We start from the raw sequence: 27,748 nt of genomic DNA, 5'->3' as shown, positions 1-27,748 counted from the left end.
CATGCAGCGTGGGGCAGTGGGGATCACCCCCACACTGGGCAGCACCCGGTGAGTGGGGGCTTTTTTTTTTTTTAAAGTACCTAGAGCTGGGGCGGGCAGGGCAGCCATAGAGGGGGCTGGAGGAGTAGGCAGAGGTCAGGGGCACTTGAGTGGGTGGGGGAGCAGGCAGGGGATGGGCATGGCAGGGGTCCCTCTATGGTCCCCTCCCCCCTTCTCCAGGCCCCGCTATCCTGCCCTCTACTTACCAGCTCCAAGTCCGGCTCCAGCAGCCTGCTGTAGCAGGCAGGGACTGCCAAATCATTGAAGCTCTCTGAATCTTTTCTGAAGATTTGGAGAGCTTTGAATTGATTCAGACCTTTTTATTGGTTCCCTGATTCAATTCAGATTTGGAGATTCGACCACCGAATCAGATCAAACCTCCTCCAAATTGAATCAGCACCTGAAGCTTCGCATAGCCCTAGTTCACAGCACACAAACAGTCCTTCCTGCCCAGCAGTGCTGAGCTTCAAGTTCTAACTACCAAATGCTGAAGAGATTCACAGCTTAAAATAGGAAGCACTCACCTCCACAATTTCTAAGTTTTCCTCCAAGATTTTAACATAGTTTTAAGTTATTTTATTCACACAATTGACCCATCCCCAGTTTCACATGACTAGTTGTTCTCATCATTTTAATATACAAGATAACGGTATACTTTTTGCTGAGGTTTTAATAATCTACAGTATCCTGATTCAAATCCAATACTCCCTTTGAGCACAAACAAAAATTTGTTGACTGTGTAAGTGACAAATCATAAATTCAATGAACCAAAAATGTATTTATTGAACCACCATTTATTGTATTTATTAGCCAGGGTCAAAATCAAAACCAACTTCAACTTATTCCACGTGTGGTAGTCTTCAAGCTTTAGAGGAAAAAACAGACAGCTGTTTAAAAGGGTTCTCACTACTGAACTAGTATGGTGAAGCAACACATGGAAGGCCATTGCTGTTCCCATAAAGTCTCTATTCCATGGCAGCACTGAGGGTAGGAGAAGTAGTCAGTTTAGTGTCACCTTCTCATGACATCCCTAGTAACAAGCAACTCTTTAGTATAGATCAGCTAGGTCACTAGAACTATATGAATAACAACTGTTGTGGAAACAACCACCGTGTCCTCTTAAAGGCCCTGATTTGCTCCAGAAAAGACCCTCTGAAACAGGAGGAGATTGGGTACACAACGTTCCTGCTAGATGGATTTTGTTTTTTAATCCATGACATCTTTTTCCATCAGTTACAGTTCAAGTGGCTTACCAGTATAAGTAAGCCATTTACTGCTCACACCACTCGCACTTAGGTCTCCATTCCTTTTCACCATCACTTTGTCTCCATCCAAATGACTAGAACTGCCATGTTGTGTATGAATATATTCAGTGCAAAATAGCAGAAACTGAATCATTTTCATTTTAGCTGCTTATTCTAGCTGTGCCAAACAACAAGACTTCTCTGATTGCTGTTGGGAGATAATTCTGGAATATAGTATTTCCTGATACTCAACAAAAAAAGTTGATAATTTATCCACAAGTGTTCTCCTTTTTGGTTGCTGTTTCCCCTGACAGCTCCCAGATCTATGCTATGATTACTGTATTTTTTTAGCACACAAACTGTACCTTTTCTCCCAAAATCAGCTGAAGGAAATATGGATGCTCATTATATTTGAGAAAATATGGTAAGAGCAGGTTCTGCGCCTCAGTGCTGAAAAGAGCCTAGGGGGTTCCGCCTGGGTCCAGAAATCTGATGGTAGGGGAGTGGTGACAGCACTCAGCAATTAACGCTACCAGCACTCCCTTGCTTGCCAATTTCTAGACCTTTGGGAAGCCCCCCAAGCAGGTAATATGACCCTGAATGACAGACTGGGCTGATGCATGGGGTCAGTCCACAGCCAGATCTGCCTCATGGGGTCAGAGTTGGCACATGGTCCCAGACCTGATACAAAAGTTGGACCCAGCATGTGGGATCAGACTGGGTGTACATCCCTGGACCTGATGTGCAGGGTTGGCAGCAAGACTGGGAGCAGGCTTGGCTCCCTAGCTGCTGCTACTCATTTACTACAATGGATAACTCATTTTTTCATGCTGCCTTTCAAAAAAACAAGATGCATATTATCTGTGGGGTGTTTTGTATGCAAGAAAATATGATATTTTACACATATCATAATAGTCACTCAGGTCTTTTCCAGTATGTATAGATCTACGGAAATTTGGGCTGGAATGGACCTCAGGAGGTCATCCAGTCCAACCCTCTGCTGAAAGCAGGATCATGCTTATCTAAACCATCCTAGATAAGTGATCATCTAACCTATTAAAAACTTTACAAAAAACCCCTTCTTGTACAAGTACCAGGCATAATGGTGAAAATATCAACAATATCCTCTAACTTGCCACAGGTAAAACAGGGGAATGAAGGCACTGCCAATGCCTTTTCACTGCAGACAGGAAACAGTTGTCAAAATATTCGCAGGAGAGCCCTCCATTACAAAGGAAGGCAAGAAAAGCCACAGTCCATGCTGATATGATGCATCTCATTGGGCCTCATTGTGGCTGGTACCTTGTAACATACTATTTAACCTCAAATAGTGGTACAAATCACAGTATATGATACTTGACAGCATAAAAACAGAATTAGGGGATTCCCTATAAAGGTTTTCATAAAGGTAATATTAAAAACTTCAGTCTACCTTCAATGTCTTTGTTTGGAATATAAATATCAGAAAATGTAAACACTTATATTTCCTTCTTGTTCATCAAACCCTGGCTTATTAAGTGATTTAAAGCAAATACTTCCTATTGACAGCTTCTGTTGAAACTTATTTTAGAATTCCTTGGGTTAACTAAATGATAAAAAAAAACTACACAGAGATTTTTTATTTATTTTTTGAATAGTCCACATTAGGCTGCTTCATCCAGAAATACAGAAAAATCAATTGCTAAGCATAAAGTGCAGTTCACATTAAGGAAACTGCAAACTATAACTAATTATGATAAGTTGCTATGTAAATTACTCTCTGACTTTCCCAGCAATCAATTTCAAACTCCAGCTAAGCCTTTGGCTGGAAAATGGGATAAGCACCTAACAACTGTGTCAATAATAATAACAGAGAAGATTGCTGTGATAATATAAACAGGATAATTATCTTTCTGGAACCAAGTATTCATGCAAACTGATTTCCTGTTCTTTTTTTTCTGCCTATGAATTAAAAGAGATTGTGATTTTTCCAGTGAGTACATATATCCAACTGGAAATGCTCATACCTTCATGCATTTTTATGACAATAGTATTTTAGGACCTAGGCCCTGATCATTCAAACATGCACACATGTGCTCAACTTTACTCACCTGGATAGACCTGTCTGAAGTCAAACAACTTGAAAATTCTTATTCAATTATAAAATAAGCTTATACAGAGCTAGGCAGAGTTACCCATGAAAGGTATCATCCCAACTAAAAATCACAGATGTTCAAAACATATATCACCATCTCTAATTCCCCAGAAAATCCAACTTTTTCCTGTAATGCCAAAGTTGTCATTGTCAGTCACGCCTTCATCTCTTCTAGGATAAATTATTGTTTGTTTCTAATTAGGTTTTCCCTGAAATTGATCCAGAAACTGCAACAGTTGCTGACTCCTTCTTGGGATAGCAGTGAGGGAATCAATAACTCCCACCTCCCTGTGATCTGTTCTGGTTGCTGGTAAAACAATACATTTAATTAAAGGACTTACTGATGGAATAACCATTAATATTCTAGTCCAAGGTGACTTTCTTTTATAGTTCTGTTAATTACAGATATAAACAAAAATCTAGATTACAGGCTTTAATCTAGGTCTCAACAACTGTCTTTCCTCCAATTCCCTTCAAATTATTTTGCCCAGTATCTGAGGTTTTTTAGCTCTAGCCATTGACAAATTAGCAACCTCAGAACGGATACCTTTTCTGAATAAGTGCATAGGCCTACCACATTTCTTCAAAACTAAGTCCACCAACTTTATATTGAAGTTAGTTCAACTGACAAAGTACAGTTGTGTTTTCTTTGTTGCCACTTCAAAACTTGGGGTTTAATTTAGCTACTAAACCAGTAGCAGTTAAACTTTGATAAGCACCGAGATACTTGGGGATAGTTTATTTTTTAAATACATACATAACATTTTTTTGATCAATCAAAATATAAATACTGGCATTTCTGCATGACAAGATGACTGCAATGTAATCAAAATGAATGTTATTACAAGAGATACCCTTCAGTCAATTACAATAAACATCCCATGATGCACCTATCATCTGAGTTGAAACTGTTGTACACCACAGCAGTCTGAGAACAGAAGACAATGGTGTGGACACCATGTTTGTCCAGTAAGTTCCTTCTAACCAGGGATCCTGGCTTTCCCTTTTAAAAAATCCCAAACTCTCTGATTAACAAACCCCAAATCCATGTTTTTCCATGATTAAAATGAAACACCACTAAAAATATAGTGCTGCACTGCCATGGCCATCAAATTGAGGCACTGAGGTGGTGTAGAGTTGTACCCCCACTGCTGCTTTCAGGCAGGCTGGCAGGGGGTGCCTCACCGTGGTGGCTGTCTGAGCAGTGCTCCTGGTACTAGCAGCAGCAGTGAGCTGCTCTGCTCTCCTGCACCAGGTCCCTCCTGCTGGGCCATGGAGGTGGCTCCTGCCAAGTGCTGGTCTGGCCAGGTTGCAGCCCCAAGCCCTGTTTTGGCTGCAGAAATCTGGGGGGGGGGGCATACATGCCCCCATGGTTTCCTCATACATCACCTATGTACCTCATATACACTTATTATCTACAGAGAGCTGTGGGAGCTGCTCTCCACCATGCTATTTGGCTAAACTGCCATCCACGTGTACATGTGCCCCCTGTCTCTGACCACCCTCTTCCTACTCCCACCAGCCCCAAGCAGCCCCTTGCAGGCTGGAATTCTGCCATCCCACATGGGGAAACCTGCAGCTTCTCAGGTGTTTCTCTTTTAAAGGGGAAAATACATGCTTTTCTGCAGGAAATGTTTACTTAGATCTAGAATGAAGCACAGTAATGGCTGTTTAAATTAATGCAATGTTGGTTATTGCAAAGTGGGAAGTGTTTGTTTTTGTTTTGTTTTTTTAACTCCATAACCCAGTAAGGGATAGAATAATCACACTTGCTCCCAGGACCAAGATGGCAAGAAAAGAAGTATTTTGTAAAACTTTACTGGAGATGAAATGACATAGACAGATATAAATGGGATCTCATTTCAACCAGGTAGCAGATGATGATGCATCTCATCTATCTATTTATATATAAGACATTCAGTATTTCTGTTGCATGAGAAAAACAGACTACTTTGATACTCATGAATTAGTAATTGTGCTTCTCATAGAATGGAATAATAAATCACTAATTTTCTCACCAAGTAGAAAATATCTCTCACTTTAGACGCACTATGAATTCATAAGTGCACATTTAACCCAGGAAACAGATTAACACATGGAGGAACACACATTTTATTTTAGATTAATAATAAATAAAAAGATAGTTGAAAGAAAAATTTGATTAAATTATTATAACCTTACAATTGTATTATTAGTATTTTGCTGTATCAATTCTAATTATGATTTTAAAAAAACAGTATTTAGGTATTTTCCAGGAATTCAGTTATTAACTCTAGTTGGGAAGGAAATGGAAGATAGGCCCCCTCAACACAGGAAGATAAATGCATGATGGGATCTAATGAGCAATTCACACAATTGTGTATTAGAACCCATCACACCTTATTGCCTGTGCAGGAGGAACCCAATCCCAGGCTCCCTCTGCACTGGCAGGCTCCTGCACCTGGAAGGCCCATGTGCCCCAGGTGAGGGATTCCCAACCATGGGGGCACCCCAGGCACCCTGGGGCTGGAGGATTGCCACTGTGGTGATCTCCCTGCCCTCGAGGTGCTGAGGTGGGAGTCACTGTAACATCACACAGATACACCCATTGAAAGGTAAGTTTATAGCCGGTTGGAGCTTTTTATTGTGTGATAGTTTGTACATATAGCTGATCTCCAGGTAATAACACAATTAACCAATTAATTTTGCAATACCTATATTGCGTAGAGAGGACCACAAAAACATCACATGCATGACTCAGGTCAGAAATACTTTGGTTGTTTGGCATTTTATGCTATACTTATATGTTTAAAAATAATACTGTTTCCATTGTTTTTTTCTTGGGAGAAACAGATTTTCTTACCAATAATGTCAAAGCATTTCAATGCATTTCCTTCATGCTCAGTTACATGGATTTCTTAGAGACCAGGTAGAAACAAAGGATTTGCTTTGTTTTTCCAGCAAAAATCTACAAATTTCCATGATATAAAAGAGAGAGAGATGACAAATGCCTCCTATTTTTCAGACTTAGTAAATTTTCATTAGCTTTAAAGGCTGCTCATGTTTCACAGAGCATAGAGGAATACTGAATATTTGCATAAATAAAAGTATTAAGACCTAAAAGACTGGCTTAACATAGCCAAACAGTCCATCTGAAGTACTTAAGATCACATTTCTGGAATCAATAAAAGGGCTTGAGTGTAGGATTACCACCACAGAAAATATGTCCACCCCTGCAACATGTTACCTATATTATGTAATTAACTGGTAAATCACACAATAAATTTAGACCAGCCCCACACGTGCAAAATACGACTGGCCACAAATTCAAAGCAATTATCACACAACTAACTGGTTAATTGCACAATAAATTTAGACCAGCCACATGTGCAAAGTAATTATCAGATGATAAAAATGACTATCCATCTATAAAAAGAGCCAGCCAGCTATAAAGTTAGTGCTTGAAACTGTTTAACAACTCTATAGCTGGTTTCAGCCTGGCTTTAATTTAAACATGTAGTAGGATCCATAGAAGATAACAAATTTGGTTCCTATCTGATGTTGGTGAGGTGTGACGAAGAGGGAAGAGCTCTTCAAACACTGGAACTCAACTATGGCCAACCAGAATATGAGGGGATCGGAACCTCACTCAGGAGTGGAGGGAACCAGGGTTCAAGGGCATGGACACGCGGCATGTTAATCATGCTTAACAGATGACTAGTTATCCTAGGGTAGCTACTGCAGTAGACAAAAGTACAGTACCTTTCCATTAGATGTAGGCAAAACAGATAAGACGCTTATTTACATTGAGCAGATGGCTACCTCAAGATAACTGCAGATACACTGGTATAACTTATATTAACTTAATTTTATAGCCATTTGTCCCCCAGGGTAGCTGTATTAGGAAACAGGGTGGACACTAGGGGTGTGTAAAATGGGCTGTATTTGATTCAGATTTGGATTTGGCCTAAATCAGGGACAGTGATTCAACCAGTTGAATTCAGATCAGTGTCCCTGATTCAATTCAGCTGAATCCGAAAATTCAATACCGATTCAGAGATTCAGCAATTTGGACATAGGCACAGCTTTAAACATTTTTTCTACATACCTTGAGGTACCAGGCGTAGCATGTGAATGCTGAAATACTGGGGAGGCTGGAGCATCCCACAGGGCTGAGGTGGGGGGGCCCTCTGCATGCCTGGCAGCGAACTCAGAAGGGGACCGGAAGTACTGCCAGTCCACTTCCAGGTCTGCCTCCGAGCGCGCAAGGTGTCCCCCCCCTACCCACCCACAACCCCGCCGAGTCAATGATTGGCCATGGGGGGACCCCACCCAAAGCCAGGAGGCACCAGTTGCCAAACTGTGGGAGCATGGGGGGGGCCCAGAGTGCCCCCCAGTGGACCCGGAAGTGGACTAGAACTACTTCTGGCCCACTTCCAGGTCTGCTGGTCAGCACACTGGGAACCCCCTCCCCACACTTCTGTGGGATGCTCCATCTGCCCCAGCATCTCAGCATTCACAAGCTGCCTGCTACCTTGAGGTATGTAGAAAAACATTTAAAGGTATGTCTATGTCTGAATCGTCAAACCTTTCCAAATCTCTCTGAATCAATTTTTGGACAGTTCCGATTCAATTCAGAGAAATTAAAGGGTCTCCTGATTTGATTCGGATTCTGAGATTCAGCCACTGAATTGGGCCGAAACTCCATCGAATTGAATCAGGGACTGTAGCTTCGCACAGCCCTAGTGGACACCAACTATTTTCTCCATCATCCATCACAATGCTTTGATAATCAGTATAACCACACCAATTATTCCCACAATATTTTAATGTGGCATTTTGGAGAGTTCTATAACGTGCCTTGTAAAATCTCTGAAAGTAGTGTGTGCAAGCCAAGGGATGGATGATTCCCAAAAGATGAGGAAATACTCTAAAACGCAAAGATGATGAGGTAAATGGCAAAGGATGAACACAACTAGATGCCTTTGCTTCCCAGTGAGAAATAAAATAGTTAAACAAAGTGAAACTTGTTAAAATAAAACTTCCAGTCAAATGCATTTGACTTGCTGCTGTTACTGCTCCTCCCAGTCTCCAAAAAGACTTAATTTACAGCTGCACTACACTGTTTGCCAGCGATTCATGGTCCAGTAAACAAGTCCCTCCAAGGACAAATAAACTCACAAACTCATGGCCGATCTCTTTTTCAGTTTGGGTTGAAAGCAGCCAATACTTACATGTGCAACAGAGGATTTCATCATTTTATGAGAAACTAAGAGCATTCAGGGAGAGAAACACTTTGGGAGTCCAGACCCCAAAATGACATGTTTACGTGTTTGATTCTTTTCCTGGAAGTTTCTCTGTTGATTCCAATTAAGCCTTCTTTAGATTACAGACTTGGAAATCTTTTTCTTTGTTTTAAAGAACCAGTTGATTGGCTGGGTAAACCCTGCCAGCAGGTTGTTCCAAGCTTTATTTATAGCACCTGGATTTCCGGAAAGCTTTTTTAATCATTTCCTTGAGAATACCTACACACTGTTTGTTGAAGAAAGACAATGTCTTTCCAGGGCCAATTTCACCTGGTTTTATATGCTCTGCCCACCTGCTCCAAACACATAAATGCATAATTATCAAGGAAAACAGCAGGATGTACTTACGCAAATTTTTTGAAAATAGGGAACAAAGGAAATGACAAAGAATTGCATAACATTGCATGTGTTAGGTTCCACAATCAAAATAGCCCAAAAGTACCAGTGAAGAGCTTATTGTGTTTATTTCTAATTGCAGAATTCTTCCACCTATCTATTTCAGAATGTCCAGAGAGAAAGAGCAAAGGGGAAAAATAAGAGATATGCACTGCTCAAGCATCTTCAAATTCTATTAATGGTAATGGGACTCAACAAGCTGTTGATGTAGCTCTAAATATACATTACGTTAAGACATACTCTGGCTGCCAGATACTGCTGCAAGGAAGCACTGCATTGCCTGAGAAATCTATCCATAATCTAGGGACATGCTTCTGCTGCTCAATACCACTAGCTGCTTTCTGACAATAAAGAATAGATTCTCAGGTCAGTCATGACTCAGGCCTGTAATCCATTATCATTTGCATTACCCATGCTTGACTGCATTGATCCAGTTTAAAATAACTGTTTAAGGTCCTAAGCACTTTTTATGTACTTTTCAGACCAGACCTTACCTCATCTTATCCAATAGAATTCCATTCTGAAAATGGTCACATTTACTTAGAAATTAGGTTTCAAACGGTATTTATATGATTTTTTAACAGCCCCAAAGTGTAAAGAACTGGGTTTCATAGTTTTTCTATTAGAAATATTATTTATAACAGAACATGCGTGACAAGAAGTGTTGGCGTTCATTGTTTTCTCTATACCTCAATTGCAGCATTTCTTACTGATCACCCTGGAGATCAGAAGCAGATGGATATCACTGGCCAAGTTCATGGAAGTTCCTTCAAATATTTTGAAAGCATCAAGTTGTATTAGACAGTGTAAACCCTTCTGGGTCTCAAAAATCATTAAAAGAGGTCGAGTCTGTTTCAGCACACCAAGGAGGATTGGAAGCCAACTCACTACTAGTGTCTGAGCATAAGACTGGCTTGAACTAAGCTATCATTGAGAAAGTATGATTGTCTTGTAACTATAGAATGCATGTGCATTACATGACTACAAAAGGGAAAACACTTTTAATATTAAAACTAAATGGAATCAAATGAGGGACTATGAAAATATAGAGAGAAATTGCTGTTCCGATTTCTAGATGAAAAGTGATACAAATTTTATAAAGCTTCTTTCTGAAACAGTGAAATGACTGGTAATGCTTTCCCTATAGTAGCTACAATCCTTCACTTGCTTTCTGAACTTTGTGTTCCACAGGCATGCAGAAGGAATCTGCGAATTTGCCCAAGGAGTTTAACTTCTAAAGATCAGTATTAAAGGAAATTGAACACTGATCCCCCTCTAATGTAGTAAAACAGGGCTGAACCCTCATTTATTACAATCTAAATGTGTACTAAAATTTTGAAATTATAGCTCTAAATTGTTAAATTACAAAATAACTCTCTCCTCATAAATAATAGAAAGTTTACAAATTCTCCAAAAATTACTAATGCTGCATATAAGCACCTACTTAGCAACATATAAGTACTCAAATTTCTTTATGATAAAAAAGGAAAACATTTTTATGCCATAGATTTGTTTGCTTTCCCAGTAGACTACCTCTAAATCTTGTTTAATATGAGTTAAAATCTGTAGTCTTGACAGGTGTGGTTTTCTAATCAACCATTTGAAAGGCACAGTTTTTTTTCTAAAGTGCCAGTGAAGAGTAATGAGTAGAGAAGGCCTTACAGCAAAGTTTACCACCATGTAGCAGTTCCTAGCAATAAAAACTCAGTTCATACCTCTGTGATTAGTGAGGTCCCTGGATCCTGAAGGCAGAGGAGTATAGTGCATCTCTGGAGCGATGGAAGCAGCATCACTGGGGGCCTGTATAATAAAATAAATATTCTCAGTATTCTAAATAAAACACAATGAGTAAACAAAGATAGCACATCTGCATGAGGAATCGTGATGCATTTATAGATGAACAAAGAGTTACTAGTCATAGCGGAATGCAGACAACTATTCGGGTGAAAAAAATTATATTTTATGTTGTTTCTAGTCCTTAAAAAGCAGCAGCATCCATATTTGTTTCCCCACAGCGATCTTAGGATAACATCACTCGAAGAAATTTTATTAACCTATTGTAGTTTAGGGAACGACATTTTCAACAAATAAAGTTTAGACACAAGTAACTAGGAAAGTGCAATGATCTCACTTTGCAAGCCATCAGCAGTTAGCAAATAAGAAAATAGAGGGAAATGGGTGGCAGGGTTAAGAAAGCAGAACAGTCACTTCCATTTTGAAATTAAGAGCAAACATACTTTGTGTTACATGTTGTTGCTTTGGCAAAATGAAGGGTTTTCTTGCAAATGAGAGAGAGCATGAGGACAAAGTAGTTAAATACTATATAAAGTTGAAAGAAAATATAAATGTATAAAATATTTGAGTTCTATTTGACTAAAACCATGTATTCAGTATTCCTAAAAGCAAAACAGGGACAGAAAGATCTTACTCAATACAAGTGAAATCTTTCCTAAAATAAAAAAATAATCATAGAAAATTAAGGTTGGAAGGAACCTCAGGAGAATCTCATATCTTATTTATTTGTTTGCTATAAAAAGGAAATATGATGTTTGAAGTCATAGCTTGTTGTACTTTATCCACCGGGAGAAGATTGTGTCCAAAAGGAAGAACATTAAGACTCAGACAAAATCTATTTACTATCATTCCTTGAGATTACAGGATGGCAATGCTATGGTGCTTAGGAGGAGATGGAAAGGAAAGGACAGGTCTTATTTGAGAATACATTTTATTTTGTATATAAGTAATACAAATACATATAATACAAATATAGTAGCACATTCTGTAAAAGTATTTTTATAGATTAGTTTGGCCTGGCAATACAGTAGAAGTTTACAGTGTTCACAGGCAGGGAGCGATTTTCTGGCCTCTCATGCCCAACTTCTGTTACTGCATATTGCATAGATGAAACACTTAAGTTTCAAAGGAGAGTATAAGTCACATTATTTCTCTTTGTGTTGTAACACATGGAAGAATTTTATTCTACTTACAAACCTATGGGTGCATCCAGACATGCAAGCACGTGCACTTGCAGCAGCTCATGTGGAAGCAGTGCAAATTTGAGCCGGGGCTTTTTGCCTCAGCACATATGCCCGAACATGCACTTTGTGGAGCAAATTGTGCCACTAAAGGCAAAATAACTTTGCCTGACTCCTCCTGGATCTATAGCCAAAGGGAGCTAGAGCCTGGGACCAGCACCTGTGCTGGGCCCAGCAGCATAAAAAACCTGCCCTGGCTAGCATCTCAGAGCTACTTGCCCTCAGGAGCTTCTGGTATCACTGTCCCCCACACATCCCACCCGCACCATACCACTTGGTATCTGGGGGACACTGGTGATGCATAGGGTGTGCATGGGGTTACATCCCCTAACCAGCCACACTTGCCACTTAGGCAATGGGCGGGGGGGGCAAGTGGGAGCGCCAGTGCCCCCCCTGCAAGTGCCAGCTGATTGCTGCACCCACTCCCAGAAGCAGCTGCAGCAATCAGCCACAGTGATCAGCTGTTACAGGATCTTCTGCAGGGGGGGATCCCCCCCACTCTCCAGCCAGCAAGATCAGCCATGGAGGGACCCTCCTCAGTCAGCAGGACTGGTCGCTGCCCCCCCAACACAGCACTAGTCGTCCATGTCTGGGGACACTAGCCCTTTGTGTCAGCTAGACTGCTGAAGCTGCATCCCAAATTCACTCTTTAAAATACCCCAAAATCCATTCTTCTACAATCAGAACAAAACAGAGAGAGAGAGGGATTGATCAGATGGGCAATGTTTTCTTGCTATATTTATAATGTTAAAGCAATTTGGAAGCCTACCAGTGTCTCTAGCATCGTAATAAAATAAATCATAAATATCTGTTTTAATGCTTGCTTTTGGTTTCCTTGTCACATGGTGGGTGTGTGATGGAGGGATGTGGGGTTTGCAGGAGGAGGGTGGGTGTGGAAGGATGCAGGTCACTGTGTGGGTAGGTGTGGGGGGGGGCTGTAGGTGTGGGGGCTGCTTAGGAGGGGTGGGTTCCCTGCCCCCCACAAGGCAGATTCCCCACCCCCACAGCACATTGACTACCCTGCCTGTATGGACTACCCTGCCTCCTCTTTTTTCTCCTAGGGTATTGTTTGACCCCTGGATATCCAGGGGTCTAATTTTGCCCCCATCCTGCGAACTTGCAGTGCGGGAAACATTTTGTTTTTGTTCCCGCACGTGCCTCTTGCAGCATCTCAAAGGAGTTTGAGATGGTGCAAGAGGCATGTGCACACTCATCTGGACACACTCTAGGGCTTCTAGTTTGGTAAAAGAGATAAAAAAAAAAGGGGTGGAAGAAATGCAACAATTATGCAATTTCTTGAAACTAATGACCATGTATAGGATGGCAAAAATAACTATATCCTACTGCATGATGGACCCAAAACTACACATTGGCTTCTGCATGTCCTTTTAAGTCCTCCTAAATGGTTTTATAATTAGTTAGCCATCTCTTTGACATGGATTCTTTAACTAATGTATTACTTAATAAATTTAGAAAATGTATGTTTTAATACAAAATGTGAGTTTACTGTTTTGGATCAGCATACTTTAAAACAGGGGTGGGCAAAATACAGCCCTTGGGCCAGATCCAGCCTGCCAGCTGACTGGATCTGGCCTGCAGGCAGGCATCTACCAAGTAATTGTATCCAGCCCTGACTGAGGCTGCCCCTGCCATGCTCTACATGGGGCTGAGTCCTGCCTGAGGCAGCTCATGCTTCACTCCCAGCCTCCCCTGCTGAAGGGCACCAGCCCAGCCAGCAGACACAGCTTCTGAACAGGGCTGCTGCTGACCCTGCCCAAAGACCTGCTGGGCTCCCCCAGCCTCCAGTGACTGCTCCTCCTGTCCCTGCTGTACCGCTCCAGACAGCAGGCAGCAGGATGGGCTCTGCCTGCAGCTTGCTTTGGTCCTGCTCACGCAGGGCAGGGGAGTATGTGGATATAGGGGGGGAATGTGAAGGAGCTCAGATGCTCACAAAACCCTGCCAGGCAGGCACAGGACAGGCAGGAGGTGGGGAAACAGCAGCAGGAGCCAGCATGCACTTAGTGCAACCCTGCTGGGCAGGCACATGAGATAGAAGCAATAGCTACAAGAGCCAATGCAGGCTTGGCTGCAGCTCTGCTAGGCAGGTGTGCAACAGAGACTAAAAGAACCAGTGGTGCGAGCTCCTTGTCCCCCCTCCCCTCTTGCAGGGTCTTCTCCTGTTGTCCACTGGCGCCAGCTGCTTGCCTTCTGCAGCATACTGAGAGCCAGGCAGGCAGCGCCAATCTTTCAATCCCTCCTGCTGCCCGTGGAGGGGCTGGGCTCAAGCACAGAACAAACAGCAGACAGGGGGTAAGGCCCCCACACATGCACATCCAGCCCACCCATACCCCAGACATCCCTCCAAGCCTCCTCACCACTCCACCCGCACCACACCCACACACACAGCCAACACCCCACCATACACATACATACACCCATAACCTGATCCCCACCATACCCATACCCCAGACCCCTCCCACAAACCTCACCATACCCACAAACACACTCCACACCTCAACAATACACACACCTCACACCCTCACACATATACCCACAACCCACATGCACCTTCCTACACACAACACCCCCTCATTCCCACACACATATACATATACACCCTGCACACAGTCCCCCCCACACACACCCAGCAGCCCCACACACCCCTCCAACATCCCCGCACACCACTCCTGCACCATACCCACACTCCACATACCCCCAACCACATACCACAACCCCTCCTCCCCCCACTCCAAATTTAGGTTCTTTGCCCCTACGATGTGGCTTAGAAGACTATTCAAAACTTGTTTGATAGTAATTTACCTTTTCATTTCCAATCTAAGTCTATCCATAACTTGTTTGTAGCCATCTGATCTTGGGCCAAAAGAGACTAAAAAGTTCTTACCTCTCCCTAATATTCACCCTGCAAAGGTCTTTAAAACAGTAATTACACCCATTCTATTTTTCTAAGTTAAACAAGCCACAGTCCTTTAATCTTTTATAAGACTCTCTTACCCACATTACTGATTGCTTCTTTGAATCACTCCACTTTAAGCTAACCTTTTCAATATTGGCAATCAGAATTGTATGGGGTCTTATCAACGGTACTAATATCTCCTTTTTTATATTTAATATACCCTGTTTAATACACCTGAGGATTATGTTGGCTTTTTTCACAGTCACATAAAGATTTATGATGACTTATGGTCATCCTGATTAATATGTACTTCCAAGATCCTCTCTTCCACAGCAATCTCCAATCTATGTACTTTCATTTTATAAGCAAAGTCCTTTCTCTTAATCCCTAAGTGCATGACTCTGAAATTCTAATGGTTAAACTTCACATTATTTCCCATGTTCCAGTTATCGCTATTTAGCATAAGACCTTTTACCACAAGTTTCTCTAAAAACTCAGATGAAAGGTGATCTCATATTGTACATTCTAGATGTTATCTGTCCATTCAAGTGCTCTAAGCTGGGACTCGATAATAGTGAAGGTTTCTCTTTGGTACTTTTAATCTCAATTTAGACTGTTGACAGTTTGATGATAGCTTTTCCTAAAATTACTGGAAGAAACTTTGCCTTTTCAGCAAATACCACTGACTGAGCAAAATTCAAGAGCTTCTGAGAAGGATATTGGAGTGAAGGGGCAATTTAGCTTTATTTCCAATTTTAGGAAAAGCAAGAACAGGAGGATTTTTATTGTTATTTTGCTACCGTTTTATGTACAGTATATAATTCCCTGTCAAGTATACAACAGTTTCATTACCTTCCTCCTAAGTGTTCAGTTACAACAGCTTTAATTTCATGGAAGATCATCGAGGGTTAGGACTGTTTTGCACAATGTCAACTGCATGGAAGCTCTAAATAAGCTTTTTGGGCAAGCTTGAACACCACCGAAAAGAAACCACCAATTCTGTTCTTGCTGTTTATCAACATTGGGTCCAAAGCTATTTTCTAAACTGAGTTGTATGGATTTTATTATTAATAGTCACAACAATATTTTGACAGCAACAACATTTACATATGACAGTTATGTCTTCAGATAGTTCTGACATTTGTATCTGAAGTTCCAGTTCCAGTACAAAAGTAACTTAAAGTTAGCTTAAAGGAAAAAATGGGTAAAGAGATTAGATTTTCTATCTGCTAAAAGATGTGTCAAGTCATTCAGTAAGAACGTTCCAGTAGATTATAGGGGTATTTCTATGGGAGAAGCATGACTTCTCCACCGCCTTTATAGCTATCTGAATTTAGCAAGATACTGGTATAGAACACAAGTGTAAAACACAAGGGTAGTCCCATTGATGTAAATGCAAATACTTCCATTTTTCCCATTATGCATGCTCAACAATCTTAATAAGAAAGAAGTGCAAAACTTGACCATAAAAAAAGAGAAAACCAAAAGTCTACAAAGCTTTCAAATGAGTCTTTTAAAATTACAAATACTATAAGAGCTTGATGTAGGAGAAAAGCCTAAACTAAAAATATTTTTGATCACTTTGTTTAAATGGCTTTATGAAATGTCATATTCAGTTAAATTATTTGGTCTTGCTTTATATGCTACTATATTACTGCACCCCAATGAGACTGGTTAAAAGTGGGTATTTTTTCCATTTTTAAACATTCCTACCTTCAAATTTCCCTACTTTGTATGTTTTAATATTCACCCTTAGTATGTGAAAGATTGTCCTCTTTTCTATGACACATCATAAATTCTTCTCACATGTACATGCACATGCAGACACCAATAGCTGTAATAGTTACTAATATATCATACCTGACAAGTTTTATAACACAGGAAGAAGAGCAGCAAGTTGGCATCCTTTCTGAAAGAGGCTCAATGGATACACAGAGCACTTACAAAAAGACACAGGAAGTAAGATCATTTTCACTAACTGCATAATCCTTTTCCCCCACCCACCCACCACCACCAGCTTCCGCAGCTGACTATATTAAACAGAAGAATATTTACACTGGATGCCATTGACAGAAATGTTACTTTGAAGAGGCAGTTTCTGAACATTACCAGTTCAGACCTGACACAGAGATGGTACAGGATGTTGACATGTTTAGAAATAAGATGAGGAAGCTATGAAATTATTCCCCGCAAAATACCCAGAAACTCTAAATCTAACAATGCACTTAAACAAATGCTTTCAAAGACAACAATTCAATGGTGTATTCACAGTCATTCAGTTTAGACTGTGTGCTTATGCCACACTTGCTCATTCTTAAATCAGACACTGTATACAGCGGACAAAAGTTGAACAGAGTGTTGTCTCATTCCAGCAGCATGTACCTTTTTGTTTCATTAAGGGTGAAGAGGTGTATAAAAGCTAGCCATTATTGTTTCTTAAGAAGTAAATGAAAGCTGACATAAATCTTGCCATGTTAATAGATTGTAATATCTCCCTATAGATAGATCTCAGTATCTCTCTCCCTCCCATATACTCAGAAATACACACACACATGCACATGCGCATGCACACAGAGGGTGATAAACCTGAACAAAACTATGCGTCAATAATATTTGTCCATCCAGGTGTATACCTAGCAAAGAGTAAGAAAAATAAATTGCTACTTATCAGTAACAAAACAGGGAAAGATTGGAAAAATTAAAAATTAACTCCGCAGGAGTTTGGCTGCTGCCCTGGCTGGGACCTGGGCAGAGCGAGGGGTCAAAAGCACTGAGCTTCCCACTGCTGTCAGGCCAGCTCCTCTAACACCCTCTTCCCAGCACAGCCTGACTGGCAGAGTCCCTAGCTCCTGCAGCAGCCACTGTGTGTGTGTGGCACCAGGGTGGGGATTTCCTTACCTCATTCCTCCATCCCAGATTTTTTTTTCTTTTACATCTCCTTTATGTAAATTTCTGTGATTACCAATGGAAATATTTTTCTGTTGCTCTGCGAGTTTCAGGTGAAATCAATTTTTAACAATGTATATCAATAAATATCAAATTCTGCCAAGCCTATATGTGACCCATCTTTCAAAAGTAAAAAAAAGCATTCCATTAACATTAAAACTTGTTGTCACATACATTATTATGCATATGTGTACACGCACACGCGCGCACACAGACACACACTTACTTCCAGAACCTTCTTATATCAGAAAATTCACTTTGAAGGAAGTTAAATCCAAAATTCAATTCCTGTTATAATTTTGAAAACCTAGTAAACCTAAAATTTCAAAGTTAAGGTTAAGTTTCCATCGCTGACATTTACTACCACTTTTCCCCCTCTCCATTTAGTAGGAAAATGTGTTTAATGAGAGTTTCCTATATGTTCCACAAGTAATGTAATAGGAGCGCAGAACTATTTGTTTTTAAAGTTTACACAGCTTTTGATACAACAGAGTAACTGTTCACTACCAGACTTTCACATCAGCAATACTTCCTAGGAAAACTGAAGAATTGCTTTAAAAAAAATTTAATATTGATACAGTATGTTTAGCACAGAGGAAACACAGGCCATTTATAAATAGAATTCGGCATAAATTCCTGAGACATGCCTAAAGAAGGAAACAGCAACTCTATCCGTACCATATTTTTTGCACACCACCAAGCAGAAAAACTCTAAGCTCAATAGAGGAACCCCTTGGTGCTACCACAATTTTAAAAAAATGTAACAACAGTATTTTGAGGAAATACACCAAGGTATCCATACAACAGGATTCCATTGTATCAACTCCATACAGTAGGAGAATAGAAATGTTTTGAAACTGATAGGTCTTTTAATATCAATTTAATATTAAATCAAAAATCTACTGATTAATGGTTAGTAATACCTTATTTCTCTTTCTGAAAGAAGGGGAAAGAAAGACTAGAAAAACCAGTGAGGCAAGACATGCAGGAACTACAAGTCTAAAGACAAGCTACAAAAGCTCTTGCTTTCCATCACCTATTATGCAGTAGGTTAGAGGTCAGAAAAGGGTCAGGCTGCTGTCATGAGTGATACCAAGATCCTGTTATGTTTCAGAGGAGCCAACAGGTGGCACGGCATGATTGTACAGGGAAGTTTGTCGTGCTTAAATGACATTGGGATTTTTTTTCCCTAATACTGAACATAGTAACCGCAGATCCCACTTTGGGGAATTTCTGTTAGTAAACTTGCAGCATAAATTAAAGTCATTTTAATTAGAGCGAAATACCAGCTGTGTGGTGTTATCACAAGTTGCCTGATCTTTACAGGCTTAATGAGATGATCTACTCACCCCACATAAAAATAGTGACTTGTTTTAAAATCTGGTTTTAGACATTTGACCATGGAACTGAACAAACAGGAGATGAAAAATTATATTGACTATTTTATAAAACCATAGGATGGCTTGCATCCTAAACAAACTGTGCTTTTGAGATTTTGCTAAATGTCAACTAAAAATCAAGATTTTTAACCTGATCCTTGTAAACAGTTTTCCTTTAGAGTAAAAAATAGCGACTATGAAAAACTGTTAGAGAAACAAATGAACTCTGATTACTCTTAACTAGTAAATCATGTTAGTCTATCTATAATTAGAAAAATATGACATTACTAAGAATTAAACTGCAAGAAAAAATGTTACCAAGTTGATCATTTTATTTCTAATAATGAGCAGAATCACTGAAACGAGAAAGAAACTTCAGGGAACATTTAAACAGGATAAGCATTTTATTGGTTCAAATTATTCCTAACAGTTTAAAACTCTAAATAAAAAAGCTACATCATCAGCAGGAGTCAATACCATTTTAGATTCTACGGTGAACATAAAGTCACTTCTACAATGATGTGGAGAAATTGTTATCGTCTACACAAGAACTGAGGCGAAGTAAAGCATAAAACAAACATATAGAAGTGTCACTTTTGCACCAGAGAAGAGATAATGGGGTGAACTGTGCCTTGTCACATGCTGTTGAAGAACTTCAGCACTTCATTAAACTAAAACTCAATTTAGACATACTTGTGTTTATTTCCTGAATTCCTTATGTACAGTGGTAAAACCAAGATTTGGATTGCACTGTATAATGTACATCCCATGCAGTTGCAAGAATATTTGTGCATCTGCTATGCAACCCCATTTTCAGGGTCCAATGGTTAAAGAAAATACAAATGGCCTTGTTATTTTTGGAGGCCAACCATATTCCCTAAAATGCTTTCATCCTCTAATGGAAGAAAAGGAAGGACTGTAATTCAGGTCAGCCAACCTCCTCTGAACCATAGTTTGAAAAATACCAAGACATGAATGGTTCTGCATTCCAAATTAAATATCTCTACTGGATTTTTTCTTCCTTTGTAAACCTGAATGCCAGAGTAATTAAACATTTATCCAATATTTATATCAAAGTTAGAAGAACATACTGAAACATTTCAGACATTCTTCCATCTAATGAATAGCATCAGTGTTTCGTTTATAATTAAAAGTGTGACTTTGAACTTGGACGCTATTCCTTCTGGACAAGTTTACTGGGTTATTTTCCTATCTGCTGCTGTTAATAGATTTGGGCTGGATCATAATGGAAGTGGGAAGACAAGGAGAATGGTGATGTGTTTTGGTTGGCATCAGAGCCCTGATGACCTTTAACTAGAAAAATGCAACTTTATTTAACTTCGTTATAAAAGGTACTATTCTTAATAAAATATAAATCATCAAAAAGATATTTCCCACATGTTTGTGGAAGGTAGAATATCACTTATATAAAATATCTTAATTTGCTATAATTTGAGTTATATAAAATTGCAAGGTTGATGGTTGGGTATAACTGGATCTAAAATGTAAATGAACATAAGAGAATTCTTACTCATTTAGGCTTAATTGAGTGTAATCAATATGTCTGGTGAGCAGCCAAATCGAACTATTGTGAATAGCGTCTAATGTATGGACATTACTTTTGGACTACTGAATGCCAGAAAATAATGAGCTGGCATTCAGCTTTGGTGAATCAGACCCTGAATTTTCATCTAAAAGCAGTTTTGAATTATTACTAGAGATAAGGTGTAAATGTGCAAAGGAATTTTTCCCATGTTTCTACCATGAATCATAAATGAGGGAAAAAATTACAGTCTAAATTGCACTTAAAAGGAATAAAGTATTTCCATGTCATACATGATTTATCAAAATGATCTCATTTTAAGGGTATTGTGGTATATCTTGATTAATAACATTAGTAAGCATGATGAATAGCCTCTTTAATGGTAACAGAGAATTTACTGGCAAAATCCGTACTTCTACCAAAAATGGTAGAAAGTAAAATATACAGTGGATAGTTAGTTACTTGCAGATATGTCTTAAGTAAACATTCTCCAATGCATTTTGCATTTGTACTTTCCTAGGTTATTAATTTGAATGTATGTGTTGGCAATGTACAAACAATTTATTGTCAAGCCCCCTTTCCAGCATGAATAATGACTTTTACCTACCCTGGCAGTTCAAACCACCAAGGAAGTCAACTGGTTACCAATTCATTGCAGTCGAAGTTGAACTCTGAATGGACTGTAAAAGGATGTAGTGTATTAAGGTCTTTAAAGCTACCTCTGGAAACAGGGCATATTGCCTTTCAGGAAAATTGGCCCCATCCCCTTATGACCTATTTCAATATCCTCTTCACATTTTGCTTTAATATCCTAAATGCTTCCCCTCTTCCACTACTCCCTTCCCTCCCCCCCTGTTTTTTAAAGCCTGCTCCAGTCTGCCCTAACTCATTTCCTTTTGGGCTGACAGATCAGAGGCCTTCCTACCACTGTTCCTTTTAGACCTGTGAAGCCCTCCTTGTAATCCTGCTGCTTGTCCACAATTAATCTTTCCAGTTGCCACATTATTAACACTACCACCCACAGACAGAGGATGCCTGAGCACTGCTGGACACTAGCTCCCCACTGGAGCATCAAAGTTGTCAATCACACGCTAGTCAGAAAGTTGCCTGCTGTCAACATCAGAGGTTTTCATCCTCTCCTACCCGCTGATCAAACATTTTTCCTCAGAAGATTAATTCAAAGTCCCCACCCATTTCCTCCCATATCCTCTTTCCCTTTTAGGTTTACTCAATGATCCATCTTCTGTATGAAAAAGGAAGCAGTGAATAATAGAAATCCTTTCAAAACAAAAGTTAGGCAAAAGTAAATTTAAATCCCAGCTGTTATCAACCTTATCCCCACCCCCCATTTAAACACCTTAAAGCAGCCTGGATTAGGCCTAGACTGAAATGCCTTTCTTTGATCAAAGGCCCCAAGACTTTACACAAATATAATCACAGGGCAAAGACTGCTTCCAAGGAGCCTGAATTGATTTGTTTTACTGTAACATAGTACACAGGACATTCATTTCTTTGACTTTCAAGACCTTTTTTCAACTTATAACATGTTATTACTTGAAGCAAAGTATTTTAGGAATTATATTTTGCATTGATTTTTTTAAGCTGTAAGTAAGATGCCAGAAGTAACTGACTTTGTTATGTTGGGGTTAAAGAGTATTTGTTTTTAAGGGGCTTCATAAAATATGCATCTCAAGAGCAGAAGGGGTGGGAGACATTTTGCTACTCAGTTAAAGATGCAGTAAATGGGAAGGAATAGTTTTTGTCTCTGCTCATTTGCCATATTCTATTTTTTTTTACCCATTTTAACTGGAACTTTTCTCCTCGAGCAGTTCAGTACCCTTTAATGTGATGAGTATAAGACTGTAGTGCAGAAGAGCAAGTGCTAGGAGCACAATGTGGTCTGCTGGTAGGAAGGGTTCATACCTGAGAGATTAAATAAAGAAGAATTGTAGAAAGCAGACCCACTTATATAAAACTTTATGGAGTATACCCAGTATAAAACCCAATATTTGAGTTTTTTAAAAAGATAAATAACTTGAATTTGCCCCAAGGGACAGAATGTTACTGGTAAAGCATACTTGCCCACCTGGGAGATAAATTTGAGATCAGAGTAATTATGACACTAACATGCTAGTTCAGCCTCTCAAATTAGCAGTTGTCACTTTTTGGCAAAAGCAACTCAAGTTGTCTGGTTCTTTTCAAATATGTGACAGAGGAACTGGAAACAAACAAATTGTAAGTGTCCTTGGACTCTTAATTCTTCCAGATTGTCATTAGTAACACCAGCGACTAGAGTTTTGTGACCTAACCAAGTACAAAACAGAAATACAAAGCCTGCTGATCTTAAGTTATACCCCCAAAATTTGGGAAAATGTCATCCTAGCAAGAAATGTTTTAAGCATATCAAGATGATTTGTGTGGTCTTATGTCTCATATTGATAGACTGGCATGTTTTTAGAAATGTTCTAGAAATGAGGAAATTCTAGAGAGAATGTAGCTTATGCACAGCATTATTTTAATGAACAGCACACACACACACACACACACACACACAGAAAATACTAGCTGTATATATTAATATATGAGAGAAAAAAAATAGTTAAATAGTACTGTAACTAAACCTTGGTGAACTGTGCAGTTCTTGTCAGAAAACCCAACAGCCTGATATAACTATACCTTGAGGTGTTTTGTAAAGAGAACCACAAATTTACCTCTAGATGAACAGATGCAAATACCTCCCTGGTGCATTAAGCCAAAGATCCCAATTTACTGTTACCTTAATTCCACCATTTATTACATTTTATTCATCATGCAACCCTTTCATAGGAATGAAAGAGCAATGTGAAGTCATTTGAAAAGATTCACCCAAAAAATGGGAAAGAAGCTGTCAAAAAAGATGGGTAAGTCAGCAACGTATCTGTAAATAATTTAATAATGTGTAAGATTTCAGCTTTGCTTCTCTTGTGTGGACATGAATATTTGACCATTGCACCCTTTATCCAATTACGCCAATCTACAGATGACAGACAAAATTCTTCCCTTAAATGTTCTTATGCAATTCTCAGTGAGAGAGATGGGAACGTATCTGAGACAGAATAGGACACCAACACATATTAAGTAATTTACATTAGCACAGCATATAATCCACTAAATAAAATGCTTTTGCAACATTTTCATACTAAAGAAACTAAGTCTAAAATACCTCGTCTTATACTTCATTCTATGTTGCACAATTCAGGCATTATCAAATCACTTCAAACTAACTCTGGGATTTAGTGATCAGTGATAAGTCAGCCAAATCCAATTTTACTTCCTGCATAGAAGTCAGATAGCAGGGACACTTCTGAGACTTACCATGTAATAGTATATAGTGATAGGTACACTAGATATAAAACACATGCACATACACACACATTAGATATATAAAACACATATACACATACATAGTGGAATACTCTATTACTTTCCAGAGAACTTTAATGTATTTGATGATTTGTTACTACCAGCATTGCACTGGACTTCTGTCAGACTACTGAAGTAATCTTAGAGGTTCATTCTATATTAGTATGGAAGGAGTTTCGCTATATTTGAGTTCAGTGTAAGTTAATTTCTTTGGCTAACATAAACATATCACATTTTAGTGAAATGCAGAAGATTCATAACCTCTTCAATTTCCCCTGTCCAACTGACTTCCAAGGTGTCATCAAAAGTCAACTCCGAAACAAAAAGGAAAATTGCTTTCCTGAATAGAAGCCTCTATAGCTACTACACACAAGACAGAATATACACAAAACTATCACTCAAGCAATGGCAGTCTGAGAAGGAGAACACTGAGTATATTGGCTACTAATTTTAAATACAAGAATGCTTTTCAGTTAAACCCCAAATTCTCACTTCTTAAATTAATTACTCTTCCCAACATATGAGTGATAAAAGGTTAATCTACATGAAATGTGAGTTAGATTCTAAAGATTAAAGGTTAATGCTAGTTTTGTAACTATTATTCAATGTTGTTGCTCTCCTTGCCTAATAGACATGAGAATTAGGAGTCTGGAAAGGGTAGAAAATGCTTTTAAGTAGTTTTTGTGCTGTCATGTGAGCAGGAAACTAAGTTGTAACTAAAGCCTCCTGTCACACAGCTTAGTCAGCAGAAGGGGGTGCTGTAGTGTAACCTATTTAAGATGCAAATAAGTAACTTTTGTAACAGCAGATTAAAACTAGCATTTTATTCACTTGGCATACCCACAGTGTACTGAATGTTGGGATCGGGCTTGTCACTGCACACCACAGGCTATTAATAGAGCTCAGAATGGTGTTGCTAAATGTGCAAGTTTAAAAAACAAATAAATAAAAATGGATTTATCTGTGATTTGCTCTCTAAGAGAATTCAGTAAGACCTGCCTTGCATGGAAGATCCATTTATTCAAGATCAATCAAATTCTATTTTTAAGCATTTGATTGACAGCCACCTCCTGTAATCAAATGTTCTTCTGGGATATTTGATCTAAAAAGTTACTGTGACATACAGTAAATAATTAGTTTCAACTTGGACAAACACATTCTAAAAGCAGGGCAACCTGGAGAGAAGCTACAGAATACAATGACTGCTGCCTAATGGTTCCTCTTGGATTCTATTGCTTTGGTAAGCTAGGAGCATGTGAGAAAAGACAAAATATAAGGCTTCAACAGAACCAAATCAACACATTGCACTGTGGCTTTACACTTTATTTTCCTACAGTGTCAGGTGGCAAGTGGATTTTCCTTCTCTACTCAAGCCAATTCCTGTTTTCTTCATTTTGATCTCTCAGAGACTCATCAAAAATGCGATTTAATTACATCTAAAAAAAAAAAGAGTGTAAACATGACTCCTTTTTATCTCCTGATACATCTGGACAAGTAGACAATGTGCTAAAACAAAATAAATCTGCCCTGACAGTCACATCAAAGGGTTCAGCTAGGGGCTTGCAGCTACTTAAGGCACAGGAATGTTGTTGCTAAGCATCGCTCTACAACCTATCAGTCCCTTAAAGAAGAGCTTTTTTCTTTGAGGGAGATGAGGAAAGCTAGAGAGTGGGAACCAGACTGCAAAGGGAGATTGGGGATTTTGGAGGATTTTGAAGCTTAAAGTGAATTGTGCAAAGAAAAGAGTTTTTGTTTTGTTTTGTTTTGCCTCTTGACATACAGTCTACTTTTTTGGGTAGAGAGAAAAGGAGGAGGTAAAACATGTGGATGAAGCTTCTTTTGAATGTTTCCCTTTGAATAAGAATTGGCAACTTCTATGATATCCTCTCTCAAATCCCTGTATTTACTGTATATTCAAAAGCTACAGGACTGGGGAACACAGCTGCTTTTTAATAAAGGGATATTATAAAATGTGTCCCTAACCCTCGTTTCATTCAAACATCAGATAAATATATGTAAACTATAGGGTCCCAGGTAATATGTCAGTGTCTACCCAAAAAAGGAAACTTTTGATGCATCACACAACACAACTGATGCTCAATTTAATAGTAAAATTATCTTTTAAAGGGGATTTTCATTTAAATTCTTTGTCTTTGCAAATGAGTTCTTAAAGACCTGATTTCTGCATATAGTGAGTATCCACAAGTGAAGAGAAAAGTTGAGTATGGAAAAATCAGGCACTAAAACTCACCAAGAATTTTGAATACTACTCTTCTCTTTATCCAATTGGAAAGAGAAACAATCACTGGAAAATAGCATATTCTTCACAGAAAGTGGTCCTTAGGAAATATTTTCATTGGACATTTTCTATTCTGAGAAATAATGGGAATCACCCATGAATAACTTAATTTTCCCCAAAAAACTGATGTGAAAGTCAATAAATTCTACCCAGTACTAAGAGTGGAAGGAACTGAGAGTATTTATTTACTTTAGGCTTTTAGGAACATGGTTTTTTTTTTAGCATTTAAAAGAAGCTGCCTTCTTCTTTTTTATGAATTAAGCAAGAAAATTCTACATGCAGGGTAACTTTCAACAACATGAGCAATTACCAAGCCTGTGATATTGCACAAATAAATAACACTTAGCATTATCTTCAGCACTATCATATTTATTGAACAGTGACTCAGGGCAGCAGTAACCATTTTTATTGTCTTATATAGCTCTTATTTTCTAATTAAACAGAAGGTTATTTCCACTGGTAACACAGCCATTTGTCTTAGTTGAGTATTACATAATATTTTTGCCAGCCGAGCTTGACTATGAAAAGGAACATTCTGTGTGGTGAACTGTGGCCCAACTTGCTTTCCTGTTTGGTAATCATAGAAATGGGCTATTTCGTGGTGTGTTAATAAATAAACTTTTTGCAATTTCTTCTAAAACATGATAAAGCTCATACTTTGTCTTACCCTCTAGCTTCAATACAAGGGCAATGAGCTGTATTATTAAAGATATAGGTCAAGCAAACCTGATGATTTCAATCCTGTGGGATGCTTTAGAAACTGTTGTCATATTACTGAGATCATTCTGCTGCTCCTAATTATTCCTCTTGGTTGCTTCACATTTCAAGTGATTTCTCTCACACTTATGTCAAAATTTATAAGCTGCTCAGTGCAACAACACTACATTATTTCCTCACTTGTTATGGTAATATAGGACAGAGTCTAGGAGAATGCTTTAATCTAGCTGACAAGGATAATGTAGTCTAGAAATGTAATAAACTTCGTATTTTACCAAGGATTTTTTTTTTTAGCCCAAGATGTTTCATATAGATAGACATCTTAAAAAAACTAATTGCTACAATAACTTGAATATCCTCTTACCTCCGTTCCTTTTTATCAACAAAAACATACCTGTGTTCTCTCCGATAGCTT

At 39.0% G+C, this 27,748-nt stretch overlaps 1 protein-coding gene across 3 annotated transcripts in view; it reads right to left on the bottom strand.

Annotated features, from left to right (window-relative positions):
• The window catches only part of CUNH10orf11 (chromosome unknown C10orf11 homolog), a 1,097,256-nt gene that overhangs the window by 157,525 nt on the left and 911,983 nt on the right, over positions 1-27,748 (bottom strand). For 2 of the 3 annotated variants that reach the window (XM_019555728.1, XM_019555730.1), the window contains exon 6: positions 10,814-10,898. The exons of the other annotated variant lie outside the window; for it this stretch is intronic. In XM_019555728.1, the coding sequence (XP_019411273.1) occupies positions 10,814-10,898 (85 nt within the window). The remainder of the gene's footprint in view (positions 1-10,813; positions 10,899-27,748) is intronic. 3 annotated transcript variants of the gene reach the window in all.

This window comes from Crocodylus porosus, unplaced genomic scaffold (assembly GCF_001723895.1).
Source record: "Crocodylus porosus isolate Cpor-Errol unplaced genomic scaffold, CroPor_comp1, whole genome shotgun sequence".
In the NCBI taxonomy this organism is placed as follows: domain Eukaryota; kingdom Metazoa; phylum Chordata; order Crocodylia; family Crocodylidae; genus Crocodylus; species Crocodylus porosus.
This window is presented reverse-complemented; position numbering and strand designations above follow the sequence as displayed.